Here is a 26,890-nt window from a genome sequence, read left to right on the forward strand (position 1 = left end):
TACAAGATTACCCAATGAGAACAAACTTTGTTGACAGATGCATGACAGATGTGTGACATACACAATGCATGCATTCTTGCAGCAATTGCTTAGTATATCTTGGTGAGTGAAGGACTGGCAAATCACTTGGAAAAGAGCACATTCTTCTAAATTATTTAGATAAGCTAGAGTATCTATGCACATCCACTTACTTTTGCTCATTGAGAAGAAATGTAACTTAAGTAGGATTAACAATTTATGGAATTTATTTAGTTCTTGAGTTGACTGACAAGCCTGTTAATGTATTCCATGAGCTTTATTAATGTAATTGGAAAATATTCCACATGCCAATCAACTTATAATAAGTAATTATGTTCATAAATACTGTAAAATTATTAGCTTTTAATTTGATCTCATGACATACTTTCAAAACAGTTGCATAGATTTTTCTATTTCTAAAGGAACAAAACATACCACCAAGTATTCAGGAAGCAAGTTCTTCACTGCTCAGAGGTTCATGAACATCAAATGACCTTCAGAAGCTAGCACTATCTGAGAAGGAGTACAACCACTTTAAAAGTACTTAACGGTATAATACAGCCTCTACAGTAAAATGTTGAAAATAAACACCAGTGGATATAAATAGGTGTTAGGACAGGACATGCATCCTACTGTCCAGTTCAGACACATGGCTGTGACACAGGGCAGAGAGAATGAATTTGGGATACACTGAGATGTATTGAGAAATATAGCAATGGAAACCTACAGGTTGCAAAGGACAAGTCAATGTCATATCATGATTGGTTCATATATTGTCATCCAAATATTTCCTCTCAGAATAAAAAAGAGCTTGCCATACTTTTTCCTCTGGAAATTCTGATAGAAAGCCAAGGAAGAGGAGAGATTAAAAACGGTCCAGAGATGAGATGTGTCTGCGCTTTGCAATTTCGTATGCACTTTGAAGTCAGACCAAACCCTACCCTCCAGATTCCTTGTGTAATCTCCATGAAAAGATGGACTCTGCGCTGTAGATCTATGTCAGTGGTAAAGCAATTGCTAGAACACTGACTACCTACCTAAGACACCCATCTCACAAAACCAGGTAGAATTTTGTGGAAACCTGACTTTGAAGACCAGTATCATTGCAGAAGACAACAATCTACAATCTAGCGATTTGGTTTCCATTATAAACTGACTCCTTAAAACAAATTATACAACTAAGAAGTTTAACCTCATCATGACTGAAATATTTAATAGCAATTAAAGTTTTGTTTGCACTGAGATTCTTATGGTATATGAGGGAATATAGGTCATTTACAAATGGTATAGTCAAACACTGTGTTGAGGCATTAACCCATAAACCAAATACAGATCCAGCCTTGACTTACAGAGGGAGATTCGTGAAGACAGCAACACCAAGTCTCTCATTCAACTTTACCAGGCAACAAGCCCCAGGGTGGGACATGCCATCATCCATTTTGTTATTAATTTTACTAGTGATTACCACAGCATTGTTTTGAAATCCAGAGAGCAAAACATTTTCATGCAGACAACACATAAATTTACAGGACAAGTGCATCATGTAAGATACAAAATATGTATTTTTTTTACCCTCCCCAGATTAAAATCATCTGTTTTCTTGAAGGGCACTTGCTTTGGCAGAACCCGGGGCTCTTACTGCTAAGTATTAAAGGAGGACAACTGTTTTTACAGATTATTAGCTGACTAGCATGGTTATCTGCTGAAGCTCAGTCAGACATAAGGCACTGTGAAGAGCTTTCCAATTACACTGTATTTATACTTAACTTGAGTTATTCTAGAAGGTTACACTTTGCATTTTCACTCAAATGGGAGAGGAGAGAAAAATATGCAGGAAGGTTGGGGAGGAGGCTTTCAGAGTTACCACTTCACAATTCACAACCGTTTTACTTTTCAACATATCTGCTCTGGGTTTTTAAGTACTTATTTTAATGTATCAATTATGGATTCGCCAAGATTTATTTCAGAGATGACTCAAGGGAAGATACGAAATATATCATATACAAAAAATCATAATGTGGTGTTAATGGCCCTTGCCTGTTCTTGTAAGTGGGGATTCCTGGATTTAAATCGTCATTACCCTTTAATGGAACCTAGAAGATAATTCACAGGATAATGACAACACATTCTTGAATACTGGTAGCTGTTTCTGAGTCAACTCAATACCAATGTTAAATATTTTACATGGAAATTCCACAAGGTAGCCCTTCTGGAACATGGGTCTTTTACTGTCTCAGTATTTCATTCCAAGCTCTTCCCTCTCAAGGAGTCTGTCAGGAAACACTCACCTTGCACAGTGAGATGAACCTGCATCGTCCGCGGTGTGTGTTGGGTCTGCACCGAACAGGTGTATGGGCCATCATCTGTCACATCGACATTCTGTATCTGGAGGCTGTAGTCTCTCTTATTCAATGTAGAAATGGAAACTCGAGGGTCCACTGACCACTTGTCCGCTCCAGCAAAAATGATACTTGACCTGTTGAGCCAGGCACCCTTTGATGCTCCATCTTCCAAGTAACACCTAGACGTTGAGGGAGGGATGTAGGAAGGTAGGGAGAGAAGGAGGGAGAGGAGGAGGAAGGAAAGGAAAAATGATAGACTGTTAATCAAAATGAGAATGAATAACAGCATCGTTGTTCTGTGTGTATGCCTGTGCTTCTGTTCAGAGCCCAACTCTCTTCACATTCTTTCTGCTTATAGAATGTCTACCAAATATAAATAAAGGCCACATAAAGCTTTTCTACATGAAATCATCACATTTCTTTGACACTTTAGGAAGTAGAAGAGGTCTTAGAGTGTCATCTTTGAGCTGGTCTAGCTCTGGATGAAATGTACCAGCTATGTCAAGCATAAGAGCACCACATAGCTAATAATTCTAAGAAAACCTAGCAAATATCAAGCTTGTGAAAATGAACGTTGACCTAAAATTTACAAAGTATAAGCCATTTTTTACCAAACCACTGCTGTCATCAGTGTAAGGCTGATATTAGACCTTTAGTGACAGAGTTGTGCTGTCTTTTCAATAAAGTATCTACTAGGTTTATTTTTTTCCCTATGAGACATCCATTTATTGACAAACTGCTACAACACCCCTATTTATGGCTAGGGATGTACGTGATTCTTGTTCTTTAGAAGCTGCTGTCTAGTGACAAAGACAGACAAGCAGTCTGTTGTGAGTGTTCAGAGGAGAGGATGAATCAGTGAAATCAGACACAGGTGCATGAGAAACCCACGGTTCTCAGGCCCAGAGAGGGTGTTGAGGCTGGATATGGCAAGGCTTCCTGGAAGATGAGCTATCTGAGAAGTTCCGAGGGGTGTAAAGACATGGTACTGTAGATACCGCTCTGTGGGTCTTAGGGTTAGAGAGCCAGATATACTGAGTCAGAAATGAACAAGATGTATGTTGTAGGAGAGACAAACGACCAGATGATGGAGACCGAAGACAGCAGGCTTGGTGAGTTAGTGCACCATAAGGTGAAATCTGAAGAAAAATGCAAAGTCATTCTGAACAAAATTCAGAAACACAGTCCTATGTTCAATAGAAGCAGCAGGATAAGCCAGAGCAGAAGGCCAGGGTCACATGCCAGTGATTTTTGCTGAGGCCTGAAATGCGAGGTTCCTTTTTTTTTTTTTTTTAAAAAAAAAAGTTTGGTTACAAATTAAAGGCTAGTTTTCTTAAATGAGTACAAAGCACGGCTAGAGAGGGAGAACTCGTACATCTGAACAGTCTGACAGCATTTCCACAGAACGCCTTGGGGGAATTGAACACAGAATCTGAGATTGCTACAAAATTGCAAGTTGAAGGCAACTGGCAGCCACTACCACGTTTATGAAACTAATCAGGGGGTGAACAAGGAACAAGATTCAGGAAGAATCCAATTTGCAGTCAGCTTCCCCATCTGCAGAATCCAAAGCAGTCGGGGTTGTAAAGGTCAGTTTTAATTGAAAAGCTTTTCCTTATGTATTCAATGAAGAAAATAAAACCCCCTTAATGCTATAACTCAACAATTGCAGTGTGCTATTAATTCTTAATAATATACAGAAAGAAGATAGAGGTGACAGTTTTCTCATTAAACAAGATCATATCCATGCTGGTGTCATGTTGAACTCTCTACATTTAGAATGTGGCTCTACCAGTGATCTTTGTGTGACCTCTGTATTTCTGACATTTACATAGTAGGGTGCTTAACATGGCCCTGTAGGCTTAAGCTTGCTATACTCTTTATCCCTAGAAAATAAATCAAGATGTGTAGGTTAAATGACTTCTCCAAGACACTCCATTGGTGGGTGGGTGGCAGAACTGCATTTGCAATCAGGACATTTTTTAAAAAAAATCCATATCTGATGATGCAACATAGATCAAAGACTTTTCAAGATGGTTTCAGAAGTGAAAAGATGATTAGAATGTTGCAGATGTTACTGCGAGTAATTTCTTATTTACTGAATGTAACCGATTGCTTAACCTGTTTATTCTAAAGAAAGCAGAAAATTAATTAGGAATGGGTATTTTGCCATGGAAGTCTGATTTGGAGACTCTGCTGGGCAGCTCCCTTTCTCTAGAGACAGGCAAAGCATTCCTTGCCTCTGACTGAGATCAAGAGGACTTCCTGGAGTAGCTGGCACATCCAGCCCTAAACTTCATCTGTTGTTCTGGTGTAGCAGAGGCCACCATGAAGAAACAGACGGACCTTTGCCAAGGAAAACAGAGAAATATATTCTGTTGTGAGTCCTTGGCTGGGAGAACAACAGTCCATTGCTGTCACTGGCTCTAAACCAAAACACTTCAGGACACAAGTTCAGGAAAACGAGAGTCAGACAAATATATGACTTTTGAACAGTTCCTTGCATTCCAAAACTTTTCTTCTCGATAACAACTAACAGACTGCAGCAACTAAAACTACCGTATATGGAATTTTACAAATGGACTGGTAATCAGGCTTAGACATGTCATGAGGGTTTCTAAAGTCATAGCATGTGGACAATGAATGCATATAGCTTTAAAGTTAAGGCAATGACTGTGCAAAATGCGTTAAATAGGCCAAGTGCACACTCACACTGTGTGTGTGTGTTTTATTTTATTTAGCATTAGTATATAGAGTCTTTGAGAGTAACGATAGTTTCTGGTTTTCCTGGTCATTCTTCCCTGTGCTGTCCTTCCATGAAAACATTTTCCTTTACAACATACGGAGTTAGCTGATGTGTTAGGAATTCACTAAGGAGTGGAAGCACACCAGGTATGGTGGAATGAGAGTGAGAGCCAGCTTAGAGACTATGATACATACTTACTCTTCTGACCTTCAGTAAGCAAAACCTTTTTTTTTATGACTCCTAGGGTCAACAAGTAAAAAGCTCCATAAAACCTGTTCTATATAGGATTTACAATGCAAATGGCATAGCCCATCCCCAGTTTCCCAGAAAAGGAAGTGGGAAATATTCTGACTGTGTGTACTTGTCCACAACACCTGCAGCCAGATTCCTTCTGCAGACAAGACAAGGGGAACCTCTAACATTTAAATCAGGTCAAGTCAAGACCTCTTGTTTCTCTAAAGAAAGCCATGATTCCCAGTGGTCTCTAACTCATCCTGAGTATTGAGGTATTTCTGACCTTGCCTGCTGTGCTGATTGTTCCTCTGTGGCTGTTCTCAGCCGGTCAGGAGCCAGCTCAGGGAGATGGCAAAAGTTATTTATGTCACAGGAAGTCTTTTCCCCTAGCATTCTCCGTTACTAGTTCCATATTTTACTAGTGTTATCACTAAATTACTTAAGGTACATATTGGCTACATCATGTACCACTTATTCCAGAATCTTCATTGGACATGTAGTTTACTTGACAAAATAGAAAGAGGTGTGAAGTGATAGTCAGTCATGAGGAAAAAGCAGGGGAATGTCTAAGCCATTGGCTCTTAACCTTCCTAATGCTACGATCCTTAAATATAGTTCCTCATATTGTGATGACCCCAACCACAAAATTACTTTGTTGCTACTTCATAACTGTAGTTTTGCTACTGTTATGAACTATACTGTAAATATCTGATACACGACCCCAAAAAGGGGTCACAACCCATAGGTTGAGAACCACTTGTCTAAGCTGATCACACACTGAAGGATCTGAAGTAAATCACAACAGTACCATTTGACTTGAGGAGCTTTCCACGCCAAGGGATGCTGTGTGGAATGTTTCAGACACTTTATATCATCAGATAAGTGAGTCAAGTGCTACTTTCCTTCACAGATGTGGAGAGAAAGAGACAGACAGCTTGAGACCTGAACAAATGATCCATGAGTCACAGTGTTATAGCCTGTGGCATTGTGGACCATTCTGGTTCATTCTGCAGGGATATGCAGATAAAGGAAGGGACTGGTAATGTGAGGATGTTGGCGTAGTAACAGGGTGATGTAACACCTATTCTCTGACCAAGTGTGAATGCTAAGTGCAGTAACCAGAGTAAGTGATACCTATTCTCTCACTAAAACCTCATGGTTTTACATCTCTGGATTGTACTCTCAGGATCCCTTTGAAGAATAGACAAATATTCCAAATAAAATATTCTGGACTGAACATGTATTTTATTAAGTATAATATGTCTTTCTAGAAAAAAAAGTCTTTTTTTCATTTAAAAGAAAATGTGCTAGACTACTGGCTTTGTAGAGAGATAAAGAAAGAAGCCCCCAAAATACACTCATCAGCACAAGCTGTGTTAGCACCACACCAAATACCACTCAGAGGCTAACATTACCAGTCAGTCAGTGTTTTTCATATTCATAGTGACAAACATCTGGATATTGGAAAATATACAAAACATGAGCGTGACATATTCCACTTTGCCTCAGCTGTTAATCTTACAAATCTAGGATGATGAATACTTGGCTCCTCTGAACTCTTTCAAGAAGTTTCCTTGCAGCTGATGTTAAGATGGGAAGGTCTGGGCTAGGTGGGTATGAAGTCCTAGCTGTTCCCACTGGTGTAGCAATTCTAACAAATTCTGCTGAAAATACTGCCCCTGTGGGGATCAAATCCTGAAGGTAGGAATCTCGGAGAGCTCAGTGAAAATTAGCTTAATATATTCCTATTATTGTCTAAAATTCTGCTAAGAAAAACGTCCCGTGGCTAGGGAAGAACAACTTTGTCATGTTGAGGCATCCCATCATATTTTGCCATGGATGAAGGCTGATCAGCTCTGTAAAGACACAGCTCTGTAAAGTCAGCTTCCTCACGATGTTTTGATTAACGAGAGGAAAGGAAGAAGGAAAAATACACCCACTTCCAATGCAAACTACTTGAGAATGACTGTAGTGAAAGGGTATACCAGTTAACCACACTGCTCTCTTCATACCCCAGAAAGCCTTCCAGATGAACATCTCCATGTGTTTGTATCACAAAGTCTAAATGTGTCAGAGAATTTTCAAAGGCATGTCAAATTTTACAAAACCCTATACAATCCTCATGGCAACTTTCTCAGGCATTATCGGGTGACAAGTACTTTTCTAAGCATATTATTATCTTTCCATTCAGAACTGACAAGTCTTTGAGGTTTGTAGGTATGGCCTAAACATTACCACTATGACCATCTACAGTGAGAAAAATAGTCACAGAGGAAAGGAATAATTTCTAGATGGCATGCATATAAAAATCTGTAATAGATAAAAGTATCATTAACAAAACACATGCATATTAAGCCTCTAGCCCTGTACTCAGTATTATTGATGGGATCTGCACACTTACTATTCATGGGAATTATACCACATTAGTGATGTATTTGCTTCTCCAATAGTATAAGGAAAAATTACTAACACAAATAATATTGATTTCTTGTTCTGTGAAAGAAGAAAATCTATATTGTATATATTTTATTCAAGTTATTCTTTGTGATAATCTTTTAAGTATAAATGGGCAAAGAATTGAAAGCCATAATCTTTCCCTTCTATTAGATTCAGTATATCTGGTTTTATGTTGGGGTTCTTGATCCACTTGGACTTGAGCTTTGTGTAAGGTGATAAATATGAATCTATTTTCATTCTCTTACATACAGACTTTAAGTTAGACCAGCACCATTTATTGAAGATGTTTTCTTTTTTTCCACTGTATGTTTTTTGGCTTCTTTGTCAAAGATCAAGTGTCCATAGGTGTGTGGTTTTACTTCTGGGTCTTATATTCTATCCCATTGATCAACCTGTCTGTCTCTGTACAAATACCATGCGGTTCTTATCACTATTGCTTTGAAGTACAGTTTGAGGTCAGGGATGGTGATTTCCTTGAGAAGTTCTTTTATTATTGAGAATTGTTGGCTATCCTGGGTTTTTTGTTTTTTTCCAAATGAAGTTGAGAATTTCTCTCTCCATATCTGTGAAGACTTGTGTTGGAATTTTGATGGGGATTGCATTGAATCTGTAGATTGCTTTTGGTAAGAGGGTCATTTTCACTGTGTTAATCCTGCCCATTCATGGGGTGGGGGCAGGGGAGAAGCCCAGTGGGCCAGGAGAATGAATGGAAATAAGGCCTGGGGTTGGGGGTAGTGGAAGGTTGGAGGACCCTCTAGAAAATACCAGAGCCCAGGGAGGTGAGAGACTCTCAGGACTCATTGGGGATGACCTTAGCCAAAATGCCCAATATTGGGGAGAGGGAACCGAAAGAGTCCACTTATAGTAAATAGACAGGGCCTCAAGTAAAGGGGCTGGGTTACCAACCCCAGAATTGTTCCTGTCTAAAAGAACTGCAGGGACAAAAATGGAGAAGAGACTGAAGGAAAGGAAGTCAAATGACTGGCCCAACTTGGGATTCATCTCATGAGGGGACACCAAGTCCTGACACTATTACTGATGCTATGATGTGCTTACAGACGAGAGCTTGGCATGGATGTCCTCTGAGAGGTCATACCATAAGCTGATTGAGACAGAGGAAGATACTTACACTCAACCATTGGACTGAAGTCAGGGACCCCTATAGTTGAACTGGGGGAAGGACTGAAGAAGCTGAAGGGGAGAGCGACCCCGCAGGAATACTAGGAGTCTCAAGTAGCCCAGACCCCCAGACCATAGGGAGTTCCCAGAGACTGAGCCACCAACGAGGAGCATACACAGGCAGGTCCAAGGCCCCTAGCATATATATATAGCTGAGGTCTGCGTGGTCTGGCCTCAGTGGGAGAAGTTGTGTTTAATCCTCAAGAGACTTGAGGTCCCTGGGAAGATGGAGGCCTGGTGGGGAAGGGGATGCACCCTCTTAGAGGTAAGGGGAAGAGCAATGGAGTGAGGAACTGTGGGAGATGGGGGCTGGGAGTTGGGGCAATGACTGGAATGTAAATAAATAAAATAATTTTTTAAAGGAAAGCCATAATCTATAAGCAAGAATAATTTTCCAAACATCTGAAGTGTTTCCTGTATTGTGCATTATAGGTAAACAAGACTAAAATAAAGTGTTGTAAGTTTTTCTAGATTCTGCTTCATTCAGAAATCTGTATCTCAATCGTTCCTAAAAGTTAACATTAATAAATGATAACAGGTTTATAATCTTATGTATCATTGAAATGTATAATTTAATCATGGAATCTGCTTATCGGTATTTTGTAGTAGAGTACTGTGTTACAATGTTTCAGAATTTTCATTATTTAGAGGATCACTGAAGCTTTGTTCTGGATTAAACCAAATTTCCAAATATTCTGTGTTTACCTAGACTTATCCTCCGTGCTTATGCAATAACACATGTTAGAATATTTTGCCTTCACCTGTCTGTATTTATAAGAGATACTGCCATATATTTAGGGATCACCCTGCATTATTTGCAAATAATTCACACAACATTTAATTTCTCTTAAGTAAAACAACTAAGAGCGATGTAAAGGACACCTTAAATACTCTGAGTAAAGTAACCAGGAAATTATCAACGAGCAAATGAATTCATTTCTTTTTTCATGTTATAGAAAAAAGCATTGCGTTCTGATAACAAGGATGTTCTCCTCAAGTGGATGGTCAGGGTGGGAGAAGACACATGATAAATGCCTTGCATAGTATCTCTCTCCCCATTTGCAAACAGCCTGAGAAGCGGGTATTAGCACCACAGATCTCAGGTCTGTGTGCACAGGCACAGGGAATTACTTAGGAGAGGAGACTTTGCATGCTGGAGAAGCCCACTCTAGGCTCCCTGTTCTGATGGCTTTAAACATGTCTCACATCAGACATCTACACTTTAAATTTTGAACTCAGTGAAGCAAGCTTGCTTTCTTCCCACGTGGACTCAAACGTGAGATATTCAAATCTGGAAGAGTGCCAAGTCTTTTGCTAACTAGCAGGTGCTCCAAACCGCTGCGGGGATTTCTGTCTGCTTTGCTGTCTCCACGGCAGATGCTTCTGCAAGAAGTTGGACTTCCACCTCAGGAGCTATAATGCGGATGCATGCTACATTCAGATGCCTGCAGGAGGGTTTGTCCTATCAGGGGCCAGCAGTGAAGGTGGAAAGCCAGAGCTGCAGTTCTGGGTTGCAGGGAAGCCTTGCTGTTTCTGAATTCTGTGTGGACCTCACTCCAGGTGCAAGTAGCAAAAGTAGAAGGAGCACATGTAGTAGCTTCTGTCACTGCATCATCTGCCTTTGCGTTTAAACCATTAGATGGGTTGCCATTGCATATACGGAAGGCCAATAAAACAAGCAGCTTGCAGAGCATGTACAGACACACTCTACATGCCCCAAAGAAAACACTACTTTTCAGTATCTGTGAATATTGATGTTGGAATAACAAAATGAATTCCTTTTTCTTTTACCTACAATTTTTCAAGTAAAAAGTATTTTGAGTGCAGATTTCATTTTATAAACAAGAATGACTCACAGCATGAATGATTAAAACCAGCCTTGTAACTGCTAACTAAAGGGCCATTAATCCATATTTATCTGCTCTCTAAAGAAAATTAAATAAGCCATAACTCAATATGAGCTATGTCTTAAAATATAAACCAGGGGGAACCACACAGAGGGAAAAGTGGTTGTGTGTTTTTATTATCAAAATGGACTTCCTGGAAACCATTTAAAACTGATTATATCCCCTCCCAAATTAAAATAAAACATAAAGTTGAACACAATCTCAAATTTAAATTTGATTAGATATTATTTTTGGACAAAAGGAAACTGTTTTACAGAAGCTACTTTTCCTCAGTTTTCTCACCTGGGCCATGGGGTTGCTAAGTATCTGCTGTCATTTGGACTAAGTTAGTCACTTTAATATATCAGGATTTAGCCAGGCGTGTGCATGATGACAATTAAATATGGGCTACATTGCCTTTCTATCAAACATTAGGTTTCAAAACAAGACAACATTACTCTATAACCTATAACAAAATATGTTATTACTATGCAAACTGTGTACACTCGTGAACTTGATGTCTGGAATGTTTACCCCATACCACGACCTTTTCAAACTTTTCAAACCTATAATTTCATATTACTATAAATATATCCATTTAAATTTTTTCTCACTTTAAGTGAATCCAAAGCAGTCTGAATAACAGTGATTTGATGTTTATTTAACACTTATTTTATAAAGTATATATATAATTCTTACTTCCAAAGGAAATGTTAGGTGGTTTATTATATTTTTTTTTGCCTCAAACTTAAAAGTCTTCAATTTATAATACATAATTTACTCCTAATATAATTTTTTGCTTTTTAACATCTTTTATTGATGTCTATCTTCTTGACTCTAAAACTAAACACATAAGTCAGTGTGAAAATAACTCTGTGATCAAAAAAAAACCTAAGACAATAGTGCAAATAAAATGAATGTCTTATTATTAATAGTAAATAACTGATCAAAGCACATATATCATGGTAAATTTTTATTAAATATATTTGCACTTTAAGAAGTTAATAATGTTCCAATTAATAAGGACATTTATCTGGATACATGGGAGAAAAAAGAACTCCTGAATTTTGCTTATGCAAAAAAGGGCTCAGAATCAAATCTTCCTAGATTTTGTGTCTGTGACTGGAAACTGGGAGAAAAACTGGTTTTGTAAGTTAATCTCTGCAACGGGTAGACCTATCTTGATGCTCCTCATGCCTTCTACATCCTAAGATCGATGCAGTAACACTTCTGTGGTTGGTGTCTGTGCATTGCGGACGCTGGTCTTCCAGCTGAAGGCCCCAGTGAATCTGTAAGGGATTCTTGCTAAAACTACCCCTAGTATAAAATGTCCTGCAGCCTCCAGTATTTACCATTTTAATGCCAGTGTCCTAAGTCTTCTCTCTTGAATTTCAACCCATTTGTCTGGCACGAGTGTCTGCGACTCAACTCTTTCTGCTACAGAGGTTTTATGAAAAACGTCTGAGAAGTAACGTGGGAGTATGAACCGTCTCACAGGGGGACTTCCAAGTGGGCTGTGCAATGTAGGACTAAGTTCTTCTCTGGAGGCTGTGGATATCTAAGAGCATGGTGCTGAGTACACAGTAGCTACTTTTCCTTCTTCTTTGCTGGCTGCATATTTGCCTCTGGATTTTCTTGCTTCAGGATTTACTTTCTGCCTACACAGGTGGGAAAAGAGCCATGCCTGGGGGTCATCCTCATGACTGCCCACAGACCGAAGCCACGCCCTAGGGCACTGAATGAAAAACACCACGGCCCGATATTCACACATTTGGAGACAAGCCTGAGGTCGAAGTTGCATTTCTGAAAATTAAAATACAAGTGGAGGTACTGCAGCCTGAGCTGCAATTGTCTATGCTTCAGCTGTTTAAACTTCATCCACTTGGATCTGTATTTGATTCAGACAGTGCGATATCGTTATTGTTTTCCCTATAACCTCAAGAAACTGCACCTTGGCAGAATATTCTTATGGTTTTGTCCTTCACTGTTTCTACCTCGGGGTCAGGGTTCGTTCATTCATAAGGAAAAGGCAAGTTTGTCACACATGGCCTTCACATCCACCCACTTTCCTTGCTGAACATGCTGATAATCACTTCAGTATAATTTATAGTTAGTATAGCACCTATCTGAGCAGTGTAATTAACTGTATAAAGGCCCATAAATGATAAGTTAGGGAAGAACAATGGATACTGGAGGATTTAAAAAAAACAAAAACTACAAAACATCATCGCTTAAATTGAAATTCTTTTCCTACTGAAGTATTCTTATCCTCAGATGCTGTTTTATTGTTGAATTGGCTTCCCATGTAAAGGGTCCCCATACTGTATTCTCAACAGTTCTCTACCTTGGCCATTAATCTCTCCCAGGAAGCTGTCAGAATCCTTTATGAAAATCGAAATGTACTGTATCCACTTTTCTTATCTTTCACAAGGCGTTATTTTGAGCAGCCTGGCAAGTTGGTTAAGCAGGAACTGCAGTGTAAAATCACATTAGGAATCCAGCCACAGTCATATTCTGTTAGTACACCCACAATGGTCTCTGATGGATCGATGTAGGCCTATTGTTTCTCACTTTACTTATCTCCGGGGCTCCTTCATTCAGGATTCTGTCCTAATTCTAAGCGCTCCATGGGTGCTGAACTGTTTAGACACATTCATTTTTTCCTCTGTCTCCAATTGGCCTCTGTAATCACGAGCCTTTGGAAGAAACTACCATATTTTCTTCTCCTTTTAATCATTAGTTGATAATCTTTATGTGTTCAGTATTTCAGATCAATTGTGTCCAGTTCTTTCAAGGCTTGCGTCCCTTCTATGTGTGTCAACCATGAAAGGGGGATAGGCTATAAAATGTAGACTTTATGGATACCTAATAGATTTTAAAGTGGCATTTTATAAAGCTATAAATAAATGGATGGATAAAATTTTCCTTTGAAATACACACTAGTCCAATAATGAAAGGAAACTGGTTTTGGCAGATTGTACTTTTGATTTTGCCAAATGCCAAATTGTCCTACTCATAATGGAAAACATTTGCCTGCCATCTTTAGCGATGGCCGAAAGTCATCATTATCTAACAGATGCTGTGTGGCCCTGGCAAGATGAGTTTGGTCATCACAGTGAGGATATGTGGGCAGAGATCCTCAAGCTCCTTTTCTTTTTTTCATTTAAACAGAGGAAACAGGGTAAATCAAATGTACTTTTATAATCTTACAGAGAAACAGAAATATTTCAAATGACTGGCAGTGCTTTCTAAATTCATTCCCACTTCAATTCCCATAAGTGATTTCCCTTTGAGGTCTATGTAAACAAACCAAAAAAATTAAAAGAAACAAAAATATGTTTTGTTTCAAATACACTGATAATTCTAAAGGAGCCTAAGCAAAATATCCCATGGATCACTGCAGCATCCTAAGGTGTTCCAAGGTTCCAGGAAGGTGGCTCGTGTATCACCTCATCAGAATGAGAAAGCCAACTAGAGAATGAGGCAGGTAATGTGGCTGCCTGTTGGTAGGAATCATTATCAGAATGACAGGTGGGTGAGTAAGCATGAGAAACCAAAAGGAACACAGATGACTGGAAGAAACTAGAAAATGTAGTTGTGTGATTGCAATATGCCTGCACAGGACGGAGAGGGAGGAGCAAGGACTTAGGATCCTAACACCTGTGTGGATGAAAGCCAGATGAATGTACATGTCACAGGTTTGAAATGCTCTCAGGAGGCAATGAAGATGTGTTCAGGATAGATAAGGGACGGTCTTAAAAGTGTTCGTGAAGACATTTTAAAAGATAACATATAAGATGAATGGGACAATAAACTAAATGGAATCTAAATTTTATAAAATCATTAAGTGAAGCTCTATCATCGGTTTTCTGTACATTTTTTTAAAAAAGATTTATTTATTTATTTTATGTATGAAAGTACCCTGTTGCTCTCTTCAGACACACCAGAAGAGAGCATCAGATCCCATTACAGATGGTTGTGAGCTACCATGTGGTTGCTTGGAATTGAACTCCAGACCTCTGGAAGAGCAGTCAGTGCTCTGTTTTCTATGCTTAAAGAAAAGAAGATTCCAGAGCTATGGGGAGACTTTCCCAGTATAGGATGATCAGAAAACATCAATGTTATGGATGTTATCTACATCAACCTAACGATGCATTAATTCATCTTCCTACCCACCTACTCATATATCTATCCATCTGTCCATTCACTTGTCCATCCAACCATCCATTAATCTCTCCATCCATTCATTCCAGAATCAACTTTGATTATCTCTACCAGAGCTTCTGACAGCCTGGATTATTTGTCAACAGCAACACAATTTAAAGAAGTTAAGGCTGGGAAGCCATAGTCAAGACCCAATGGTTAGTCCTGAAAGCTGAAAGGTTCAATGTCACACAGAATGAGCAAGTAGAGGGCACTATAATCGGTCAAACATAAATATGCAGAAGACACTTTGAATCACAGAGAGTCGGTGGGTAGAGAGCCAGGCACACACAATTGCTTTCTTTTCAGACTTCAGAAGAGAGGAATGCATGGGAATTATCTACAGTAGGTATTAATATTACCCATTAGATCACATATTAGAAGCTTTACAATCAAAACTTGAAGGTTTAGCACATTTAATGTTGAGAAGAACAGAAAAATTGTTTCAACAACAACAGCGAATAAAGGAAAAAGTTCTTAAGAAGGCACTGTCATCCTTGGTGCCTTCTGAATAGAGACCCCAGGAGACAGACTGATGGCATCAGCCAGAAGAATTCTTCTTGTGCTGGTACTCAGAGTACTCTCAGTGGACACCTGACAGTGTTAAAGGGAAGATAGTCACTCGGCATGTGGAATGCAGATGTAGTGACAGGAAGGCCTTCTCCATCACTGATCATTTGATCATCTTTTTCAAAGGAGTGGACCCATGCACAACAGGTCTGAATGGCTTTCTAGTCTCTGGTGTCTTCATTTCTTTTTAATGCTTTTAAGTTTGCTTCTTCTGGTGTGTTAGTTATATACAGTGGGTATTAATTATAGATAAAACCAACTGATGAGATTATCCATGTGGTTTGAAGTATTTGAAACTGCACATTTCAAATGCCCTGTTTGCCTTTCGTTTCATTGACAAGTATTATTTGATTCTTGAGAATTTCATGTTAAAAATGTTGTTTACAGTGTGTCTTCCACATCTTATATTATTTTCAGTAAAGGTTTATATATTTTAATTACTTTTATGTCTTAATTAATTAATTAATTAATATTTTACTTCCTTTTTTAATTTGGGTGTATGGGGGCAGGGAACCATCTGAAGTCATGGAGTTTCTCTAGTTCTTTACAGCTGGGTTCTTGTTGATCCAACTTTTTGAATCTGCCTGTCTCCACCCTGTAATGCCAGGATTGCAGGTGCCTGCATACAGGCAACTGGAAAAATCAAGTCGTTAAAAATAAAATCCATACCAGCACATCTCTAAAAGTACACCGTGCAGTCATAAACCAATGCTAATAAAAAACACTTCTGTCTTGTACCTGTCAATCACACATCATGAGGGTTGAATAAAGATTATCATCAATTTTTCTATCACTTACTTTATGAAATGTACTTAGCAAAGCTCTAGACACTATTCAAATATACAAAAGTACTGTATAAAGTTAGTGTTCCTACTAAATTTCACTAAAGAGCAGATGCCTCTTGAGAGAACTCATAGCCCAGTGAAACAAACAGGGTGGAATAAGAGCAAGAACCTGAAAGTAAGTACAAAGAAATCGGAGTTACTGGTGCTTTCTACCACTGTCCAGAAGAGACCAGAACAATCTTTAAGGAAACCCATCTCCCTCAACACCACTGAGATACTCACTGTCCTGAGTAATAACTATATTTAAGACTCTGGGAATGAACCCAGACTTACATAGGGGAAGTCAGTTCACAACTGCCCTGAAAGTGCACATAGGAATAGGCAATACAGCACAGCACAGGAGCCAATGGTGCAGAGTCTCCTTCATTCCTTCTCCAGCCACAGATAAAAGCACCTAACCCTGGGCTCTGGACCTGTCTAAGAGGACAGATCTCAGGCTTCCAGAAGCTTGGACAGAAGCATAGCAGTCCCCAAAGAGTGGACAGGTCTACATGTGTGCACTCACATGGATTTGCAAGCTGCTTGCCTATTCACCTGGCACCTAAGACAATGCAGGCCAGATTCATCTTGCATCTTCCCCAAGGAACAGCCATCAATGATGGTGCAGAGGTCTGGCTTCAGCTTTAGCACTGAAAGAATAAACTTCAGCATTTGTAAGTACACTTTTATGTTTACCTTCCACCCAGAGTTTATCATTAAAACCATCAGCATCCTGTCTGTCAGAACACTCCAGTAGATGTCAGCAGCCATACCGACCACCATGAGCAACCCTCCACCGATATCAGTCAACTGTGGTCACACCAGTATGGTATGGGAGCCTGTGCTTGCACACACTGAGCCTGAGTCACTCCTTGTCAACAAGTAAGTGTTGACAACACTTAAATGGGTACATTTGGTTCTCATGAGTATTTCCCAGTAGGCCAGTGTGTTGGAGACAGAACCTTGTGCCTCATACTGAATGCTCGCTAGGAAAAAGCTAGGTCTTTTTAAACATAGTAATAATAAACACAAATAAAGTAAATAAAAAGATGCAAATTTTGTCAGCAATTGAGGTCAGATCTGAAGGTGAAGGTTTCTAAGTCTCTGAACTTCAGTCACACCATGTCCTGCTATTTCACCTTCTGTGGAATTTAATGACTACATAAGAGCATTTGGTCTAAGGTACAACTACAGAGAAGCGAGACTTTCATTAACACCATGTGTTATAAAGTAACTCAAAAGTCGAACCTGAAGGCAGGGACTCTGATTTTAATCCTGGTACCATTCTTACTAGGAATCTGATGCTTGCAACCCTTCAACAGCTATATAGGATCAGTCTTCTCCTGAGGACATTCATGGAATCATTATGAATGATGTGTGTCTCTGAGAGACCAGCAAGCATCACTTTGAATTATTGTTTCATGCAGATAAGTGAATGGAAATGTTGTTCCCTCCTTATAAATACTCACATCATTTAATAGGGAGATATTTATGAGGTTTTTAAAATAGAAAGAAATGACACAAAGTTATTCCCTTACTTCCTAGACTTCAAATTCAGCATGGGAGGCAATGCAGAATTAGTTGCTAGGGATGGGGCGTGCTGCCGTAAAGCCATGACTGTACCTGATAAACACTCCAGTTCTGGTTTCATCTTGCCCATTCACCTCATTTAGAGATTTAGGCTGGAGAGAAGAGTAAATTGAGTAGTCGCTGCACCAAGACTAAATCCAAAGTAAGCCGCATATCATCCTGTTTGCTCCACACAGGTCATCTTAACTCTAAAACCCGGTGTCATAAGCACCGACATAAATCCCAAGGCGCATCCAAGCAAAGAATTAGTTCGGGATCCATGAAAAAGAACTGAGCCAAACTGAGTGTTATTGCTTGTTTTATTAATTAATGTAAATTAGTGTAGGGATTTATAGACAAAAATATAAAATAGGCTTGGGAGGAAAACTCAGAAGAAAATCAGTGGTTGGCAATGGTGAGACCCTTGGTTCAATTCTATGTTCTGTCTCTCTCTCTTTCTCTGTCTCTCTGTCTCTCTGTGTGTCTCTGTCTCTGTGTGTGTGTCACTGTCTTTCTCTGTGTCTCTGTCTCTCTGTGTCTCTGTGTCTCTGTCTCTCTGTGTGTCTCTGTCTCCCTGTGTGTGTCTCTGTCTTTCTCTGTCCCTCTGTCTGTGTGTGTGTGTTTTTGTGTGTTTTGTGAAGGCTAAAGTTGTTTTACGTTTAAATTACTGTGCTATAAGAGATCTATAAAACAACAATGGCTCTAGCCTGTAAGCACTATTTGCTCAAGGACAGACAGATAAAACTGTAAGCAAGCTCCACTTAGTCAAGGACAGATAACTTCTTGGAATGCTGGGGGATGCTGCCCATGTAAGATAACAAGCCATGTGTTTTCACTTCTGTAAACCAAGGCTAGCTGCCCAACCACAGAGGCTGTGCTTGATCACTTAGAGGCAGGAGGTATATCAGGATGTATGCTTGCCCCAACTGGACAAAGACAGGAAGTACATAGCCTTGTGGGTTTTGCCGTTATATACATCTGCCTATATTAATTCTCCAGCATTCTCTTGGGTGTGGCAGTAGGTAGCACTTTTGCTCACTGAGCCATCTTACCAGCCCCAGATTCTGTGGTCTGAAACAATAGCTGTATGAAACTGATAAATAACTAGGAAGTGCTTATACCTCCACAGTTGAGCAGAATAAAGTATATATTTTAAAAAGAGGTTTAGAATACTAATAGATTACAACTGCATATGGTTAAAACTGTGCTCAACAAATAATGCCAAGACAGCAATCACACTGAAGATGTTAACTGGGTTTGAGACCAATTGAACATATCCACTTATCTCAATGTTAATACAAAATTATTTAACATGGAGAAAATGTCCATGTGAATAAAATATTTCTGGCCAACATTTATGTGTAAACAGCATGTTGTATCTGGGTTTGTCAAGCTCAAAGGGAGAATTCAGAAGCAAGATACACCTTTTACAACAATCCCCCTCATCGCCATTCTGACTACTGGTTAATTTTCCTGAAATTCTGCTTCCGTTACCCAGTTCCCACTATCCATCAAATAACCCCTCATGGCGCAGAGAATCAAATTCAAGGGCATTGTCCTGGAATTGACAATACTTTACAGCCTGACTCTTATTTATTTTTGATCTATTTTACCTTAGAACCTTTCAAAACGACCTTTATGTAACGGACAACTCAGTCCCGAATAATTACCGTACAGAGCCGTTAATGATGGATTTCCCTGAAACATCTTTATTTTATTTGCCACACTTTAGGGCTTCGCTGATCCTTTAATGTCCATTTTAAATCCCTCTTTGAAGTTCTCTTTTCCTCTTGTGCCATATGCAAGGCATTTCTACTGAAGTGTGTGTAATTAGTGTAGGTCACGGAAGAGCTTTCTAGGAAGTTTCTATCCACCCACATCCATGGAGCATAGATAACCAGGACATTTTACAAATAAAACTGCTAGATGGATTCATCTATCACACGTCTTTCTACTATGTTTCCCTTAGGGTCATCATGCTTTTTAGCAGTGCTATGGTTTGAATGTAAAATGTCCTCCCTAGACTTGTGTGTTTGAATACTGGTCCTCAGAGGATAGAATGTTTTGGGATGCTGTGGAACCTTTCAGAGTTGCAGCCTTGCTAGAGAAAGTGGATCACTGGTGGGGAGGGCTTCAAATTTTATAACTCAGATCCACATCCTGTTCACTCTCTGCACTTTGACCAGGGATTAATGTGACTGGCTTCCACCTTCTCCTGCCACCATGTTTACCACACAGAGGACTGCTTCCCCTGGAGCTGGAAGTCAAACTAAGTCCTTCCTCATTCCAGCTATTTTTTTGACAGGTAATTTGTCATAGCTACAAGAGAAGTAACTAACACACAGATCTTCTGTTTTCTTATCTTTTACAAATCTGTATATTAACCACACATTTGCCATTTATGCCTGATTTCTAACTGCAAATAAAAAGGTGGGATTTCCCTTAAAGCATCTGGATAAAAAGAAACGGGAAAGTGAGAAGAAATAAGAAAGACTTGAGCCTCAGGGAGTCCAAGGTCTCTCTTGGTGGTGACCTGAGCATAGCTCTGATTCACCATTTTTAGCATCTGGCTGAGTAGAGAGGTGAGGAACAGGAGTTCTCCTGGCAGGGTCTTTTCCCTCAGCGCTGTTTATGCTTTAGCTGCAGTGGACAGGAGGCTGTTATCTGTGTGACATCATCCTTGTCCTCTCCTCTTGAATTAACTCTCAATTGGCATTGCAACAATATTGTTATTTTTTGTTTTTGTTTTAAGAATAAAAATCAGTTCCATTATGTCAATAATGATGACCAAAACCAAAAAAAGCACTTTTTTACCTGCTGATACTCTCCCTTCTATTACTAGTGATAACATGTTGGTCTCTAATCTATGCTCACAGTTAAGATGACCCTCAATCCCAGAGCTCTAGAGAGGGGCTCTCACATCATGAGCAGAGAGTACACAGATCACAGTCATCATTTCTGTCGCATATTACTTCCTCCCTTCAAGATTCTGCCAACTGTTATAAATGTCCACCATGTTACATTGCACTTTTCTTTTTCCTGGCTAATTCTTAACAAATTACAAATGTCAACAAATCTAGACTCTAAATGAGTTCCTTCCCAAAACATTCTGTTACTTTGACAATATTAGTTACTGGAGAAATGTATTTTTAAAAATTAATGTAAATTATTTTAATACAACCCATAGGTATTAAGACACTAGGGTTTTCTATTTTTTTTTTAAATCTGATCTATTTTAGGTCTAAATAAACTGAACTGACCATCTAATTTTGCAACTTTTTACAAATATTTATTTTTACGTGTGTGTATACTTGTGTACTCTATGTGTTCAGGAAACTTGCAGAAGTCAGAAGAGGGTGCTGGATTCCCTGGAATTGGAGTAACAGGTGGTTGTGAGCTGCCTTCTAGGAATGTATAAAATCTGTTGCTACAAGGGACACAAATGAGTGGATTCTATCACAAAACTTCTAAGTGAATGTACAACAGATTTTAAACATTTTTCAAAATGTTGAATGTAGTCCGCCCTTCCTTGTTTCTCTCCCATCATGTGGACCTCAGGGACTGAACTTCTGTCCTCGGGTTTAGATGTTGGTCATTTTGCCCACTGAGCTACATCACCAACACCTCCCTCCCCATTTCTCAAATTTTAATTTAATACATTTGCAAAATGTCACCATTTTCAAGTCCCTTAGCTGGCTGGGAGTCAATGAGATGATGTTCTCAAAAATCTCCAGCAAACCACAACCTGCCTCCGAAGAAATCGTGGAGAACAGCAGAAGTATGTAGTCCAGGTTGAAACCAATTATCATTCCATGAATTAAAAAGCCCTCTGATCTTTCTGAGCTCATTTTGATGTATTTGAGAGCATTCCATGAAGCTAACTTGACATCATGCTCCTGGTGTCATGGTAATCTCCAGTCTGGGGATGATCCTGATACTGTGCACAAGAAAGCCACGGATAGAGAAAACAACAAGGGTGCTGTCGTCACGTCAAAGCAATGATTCCATGAAATGCGGGGTGCCATGTCTTTTTTTTTTTTTTTTTTTTTTTCCGAGACAGGGTTTCTCTGTGTAGCCCTGGCTGTCCTGGAACTCACTCTGTAGACCAGGCTAGCCTCGAACTCTCGAACTCAGAGATCCGCCTGCCTCTGCCTCCCAAGTGCTGGGATTAAAGGTGTGCGCCACCACCACCCGGCGTGCCATGTCTTAGAAAGAGATGAACCACAAAATGTCAGCACAGGCTGAGGGAAGCACGTCCTATTACCGCCCTTTCTGGAGGTCTGTGTCTAGTGTGTACTTGTCAATACTAAAGGTTAGTCTGATCACTAGCATCCTTTAAAAGGTTATTTGAAACAAATGAGAAAACATGATTTCACTTCAGTTTTACACGGTTATGTCAGGGGGGTTGGTGGGGGAAGTATATAATCAGCATGACAAAAAACCATGAGGGTAGCCTTGATGTACCCCCCCCCCAAATGATTTCTTCCCTTATTTAACTACCATTTAACAGTCTCTCACATAAAATGAGCAGGAATGAACATTTACAAAGGAAATTAAACTCTCTTGATCTAGCCTGGTCAGTGGTCAGGCCGCATAAGTGGGGAATTAGCCTGCAATCATAGATATAATGATACCACATTATAATGAAAATCTGCCCTGGTTGGCTCCATTCAATATACTTAAAAATCCTTTAGAAATTAAGTTGCACCTATCTTTCGGATAATGATATGTTAAATCAGATCTGATTATTGCATTTACAGATGCTAATTTGGGAGGATAAAACTGGCTCTCATGTATTTTTCTCAAAGGATCCACTGTTTAAAAGCCTGGATTTTTAGCTTGTTCTTTCCACATTTTCTAAGTACTTTTTCTAACTCTGTCTTTTTCTCTCCCCTCACTTTTGAAATAACTTACTCCACTAAACCTAGTGCTGAACAGACATCAGAATCACACACAGTTTAAAAAAAATCACCACAGCAAAGAGACCTCTAGAAGTTTTAGTTTTAAAAAGAAGAATGCCTGGGATTGGGAGATGCTTGGCATTCCATAGGACTTCTTGTTCTTGCAGAGGACCTGAGTTCTGTTCGCAGCTCCCAAATCAGGCAACCAAGTCTCAACCTCTAAGGAATCTTCTCGCATCCATGGACATACATACACACATGCACGTAAATTTTAATCCTTTGAAATGGCAAATGCTCATGAGAAAAAGAAATAATGCAGAAACAACCACCAGTTGAAACTTTCAGTGTCCTTTCAATGAATTGTTTATTGTTTCTTGTATATATTCCTAAAACAAAATTACATGAACAAAATATTCTTCTATGCATACACTCATTTTAAAATGCTAACATAATAAGAACATCCCATGTGTAGTGGACTGTAGACAGTTGACTTTTCTCTTTAAAACATCTAACTCAGTGATGACAGGCATAATTCTGAACAGCTTGCATATGGGGGGTCTTTTATTCCATGTGCCTGAGTTTTCAGCCACAAACTGAATGTAGGAACAAACTTAGATAGTCCATTTATCGACCAGGGTGCACTAGCAGGAGGCAGCCTGGCTATGAGGCTATCCAGAGTCGCTCTGTCTAATATCACTAATAAGGAGCACTGAGAACCTTTATTCTGTTGGGTTGAGGCCAGTTACTGTGTAATAGATTGTAGGAGGAAGGTGACTCAGTACCCTACTACACAGGGGTGAAGCTACTAAGGCTGTGTGAACATTTCCCTCTCTAAACTGACTTCTCAAATGGTGTGTTAGTTAATGGTCTCACCACTCTGGTACTTTGGAGAATAATTTATGTTTATGAAGTGACACACACACACACACACACACACACACACACACACACACCCCATGATGCAATTATCTGGATATTTAGATTTTCGTGTGTGTGTGTGTGTAAAACAACAATTATAGAAGGAGAGGTCATGAATTTGAGAGAGTAAGTGAGAGACAAGAAAGAAGGAATAGGAGGGTAAAGGAGAGCAGATGATACAAACACAGGCATGATGACTTGAATGAAAATGTCCCCACAGCCTCATGGTTTGAATACTTAGACCCCATTGGTGGTGGTCTTTGCTTAGGTGTAGGAGGTATGTCGTTGCTGTAGGAAGTATATAATTGGGGCCTGGCTTTGAGAGATTAAAGCCTTGCCCTACTTGGAATCTGCCCTCTGCTTTGTGCCCAAGGTTCCAGATGTAAGCCCCTGTTAATTGAAATTTTACATATAATTCTCCATGCTATAATAATTTACTTTAAATTAATAAATAGTAAATGGTGCAACACAATCCAAAATAATCAATTAAGTAGAATATGGAAACTTGCATTTGGGGAAATGAATTGAGCTCAGCTCAATATATTCAGGAGAGTCTATCAGGATATTAATCTTTATCTTCCCTTCAATATCAGTTTCATTTGATCATAGAAATAAAGCAGAGATAGGAGAGAAAACATCATTCGATATGTGAAAGCAGCAAAGGTCTTGCAGTATGGATATGGACAGGCTTATGTATGCACATCATGATAAACATGTCTGACTTGAGAAAAAAAACACCCTGCCTGTCAGCACATTAACCCAGTAGCCATGCAAAGCACCAATGCAGAACACTAACCTGATATCATCAAAAGCCAGGACTCAACCTCAGTCATTCAGATATTACAGTGCCAGACAGCAGGAATAATGTTCTAAGCCGATGTGTGTGCAAGTGTCCTGGATGTTCTAAACTTCAAAAGGAACACTTCCTGTAACATTCAGGGAAGTTACTTCTTGTAACCTGTTAGGGCAACAACTTTTTTGAATGACAACTACATTTGTGAACTTATTTGAGTTAAGATTGGAACATTACGTTATTAATACATATTTTAAAACAATAATTTAGATTTTATATGTGTATAGGGCTGGAGGGACAGCTCAGTGGGTAAAGAGCTTGTTGCAGAAGCATGGAGACTGAATTCGATCCCAAAACATATAATGAAGCTAGATGTGTGGTGGTTAGTTTCAGTTCCAGCACTGTAGAGGTTCCTGAGCTAGTCATAGCCAAACTAGGTATCCCCAGGTTCCTGTGAGAACCCCGGACTCAGAAAACACAATGGGAGGTGTTCCCAAAGATGACACACAAAGATGACTTCTTGTTTCCACATAAATGCATACACAAACACACTGACACATACACACATGCATATGCATATACACAGACATATGCATAAACACAGACACATACACACATGCACACACACACACACACAGACACACACACACATCTATACATGTTTATAGATTATCAGAATAAGCCCTGTCTTCTCCCCAACCCAGGGCAAGTGTCTTGTTACCTTTCTGCTGTATACCTTCTAGAACACAATTCCAATTCCTCAAAAGCTGATGTTCTTGTGAATGCTGTGCTTGGCTTTTTAAGTATAAGGTCTATTTGTCTCTGGCTTACCAGCACAGAAATTACAGATGCCGTCATCATACCCAGATTTTCTGCATGTTTGCTCTGGGGAACCAAACAATTTACAGACTCAGTCATCTTCCTAGCCATGAGTGTATATATATAAAGTATTTTGCAAATTATAAATATTCAATTGTATCTAACTTAGATAAAATAATTAAGTGGTCTTTTAAGAAGCCAAGTGTATACAAGATCTCAAGGCTAAACCTTCTGTGAAACAAAGGCACTTTCATACCCTGCTGAAAGTAAGCCCTGTCTTGGTTACATAGGTGGAGAAGTCTTAAGCTCCTATATGATGACAGCCAACAGAGATGGTACATACTTCTCAGTCTGACATTCTACTCTGTGACAGAGAAGTAGAAATTAATGCAGCTAAAAACAACTATGGTTTGAAAGCCTAGAAACATCGGTGAGTATGCACAGAGGACGTGAGAAACAACAGCATGTAAAATCTACATAACAAGCTGGGAAGATAGCTCATCAGGTAAAGATGCTTGTCCCAAGTCTGACAATTCGAGTTCAATCTCTAGTACCCACATGGTGGTTAGAGAGATCTCACTCCTGTATGTTGTCTACTGATTTCCATGTGCATGCTGCTGCACGCATTGACACGCGTGTGCATGTGTGCATGTGTGCACATATATACACAGAAATAAATGAACAAATGAATGAATAGATAAATAAGACCCTTCATAATGTTTGATGGGATTATGCTAGCAGAGAGCATGCAAGTAATTTTTCTTATGACTTTATATTCTGTAGGATAAATCTAGGCTCAACCAGCTGGGTTGTTAATATGGGACAAGAAATAATGGGCTCTGTTTGTTTCTCTTTCAGAGACTCCAGATGAACTCAGAAACTATTCAGGCCCGAGAGAAAAACAAAAAGTTCTCAACTGATGTAACAGGGTCTGACAAGAACACAAGAGCAGAGAACACATTATTGTGCTGAGATTCACTTACAGAAAAGAAATGAATGGCTAACTGATATGACGCTCAAAAATTTCAAATAAATGCCACAACCCTTCCAGAAATGTACCCAATGGTAGGGAAAGGCCACATGGGGTGGTCCCTATTACAGCAAGTGGCTAGGAGAAAGGAGATGATAGTTCAACCATCATTCCCAGCTACCGATTCCTCTCCTGTGCCTCTCAGGAAGGTTGGGCCCATGTTTTATATCACTGCAGAATTTTGTGGAAAAGAGAAGCTCAACATTTTATTTTTGAAGAATACGTTCATATTTTCCTTTGAGTTAATTTAAAAGATGTGCATGATTGAAATTTTACAGAATTTTACAACACAGCAAAATTAATAATTGTTTATAAAATAATTTCTCAGTGACTAACAAGCCTAGCTTGATATATCCCTAATAAAGCAAATATATATGTATATATATAAATAAAAAAAATAT

The 26,890-nt window shown here is 39.2% G+C and overlaps 1 protein-coding gene across 2 annotated transcripts in view; it reads right to left on the reverse strand.

Moving 5' to 3' along the window:
• Negr1 (neuronal growth regulator 1) overlaps nucleotides 1-26,890 on the reverse strand; it is a 710,239-nt gene that overhangs the window by 426,568 nt on the left and 256,781 nt on the right. For both annotated transcript variants that reach the window (XM_028777584.1, XM_028777586.1), the window contains exon 2: nucleotides 2,307-2,539. In XM_028777584.1, coding sequence (XP_028633417.1) covers nucleotides 2,307-2,539 — 233 coding nt within the window. The remainder of the gene's footprint in view (nucleotides 1-2,306; nucleotides 2,540-26,890) is intronic.

This window comes from Grammomys surdaster, unplaced genomic scaffold (assembly GCF_004785775.1).
Source record: "Grammomys surdaster isolate TR1022 unplaced genomic scaffold, NIH_TR_1.0 311, whole genome shotgun sequence".
NCBI lineage: Eukaryota > Metazoa > Chordata > Mammalia > Rodentia > Muridae > Grammomys > Grammomys surdaster.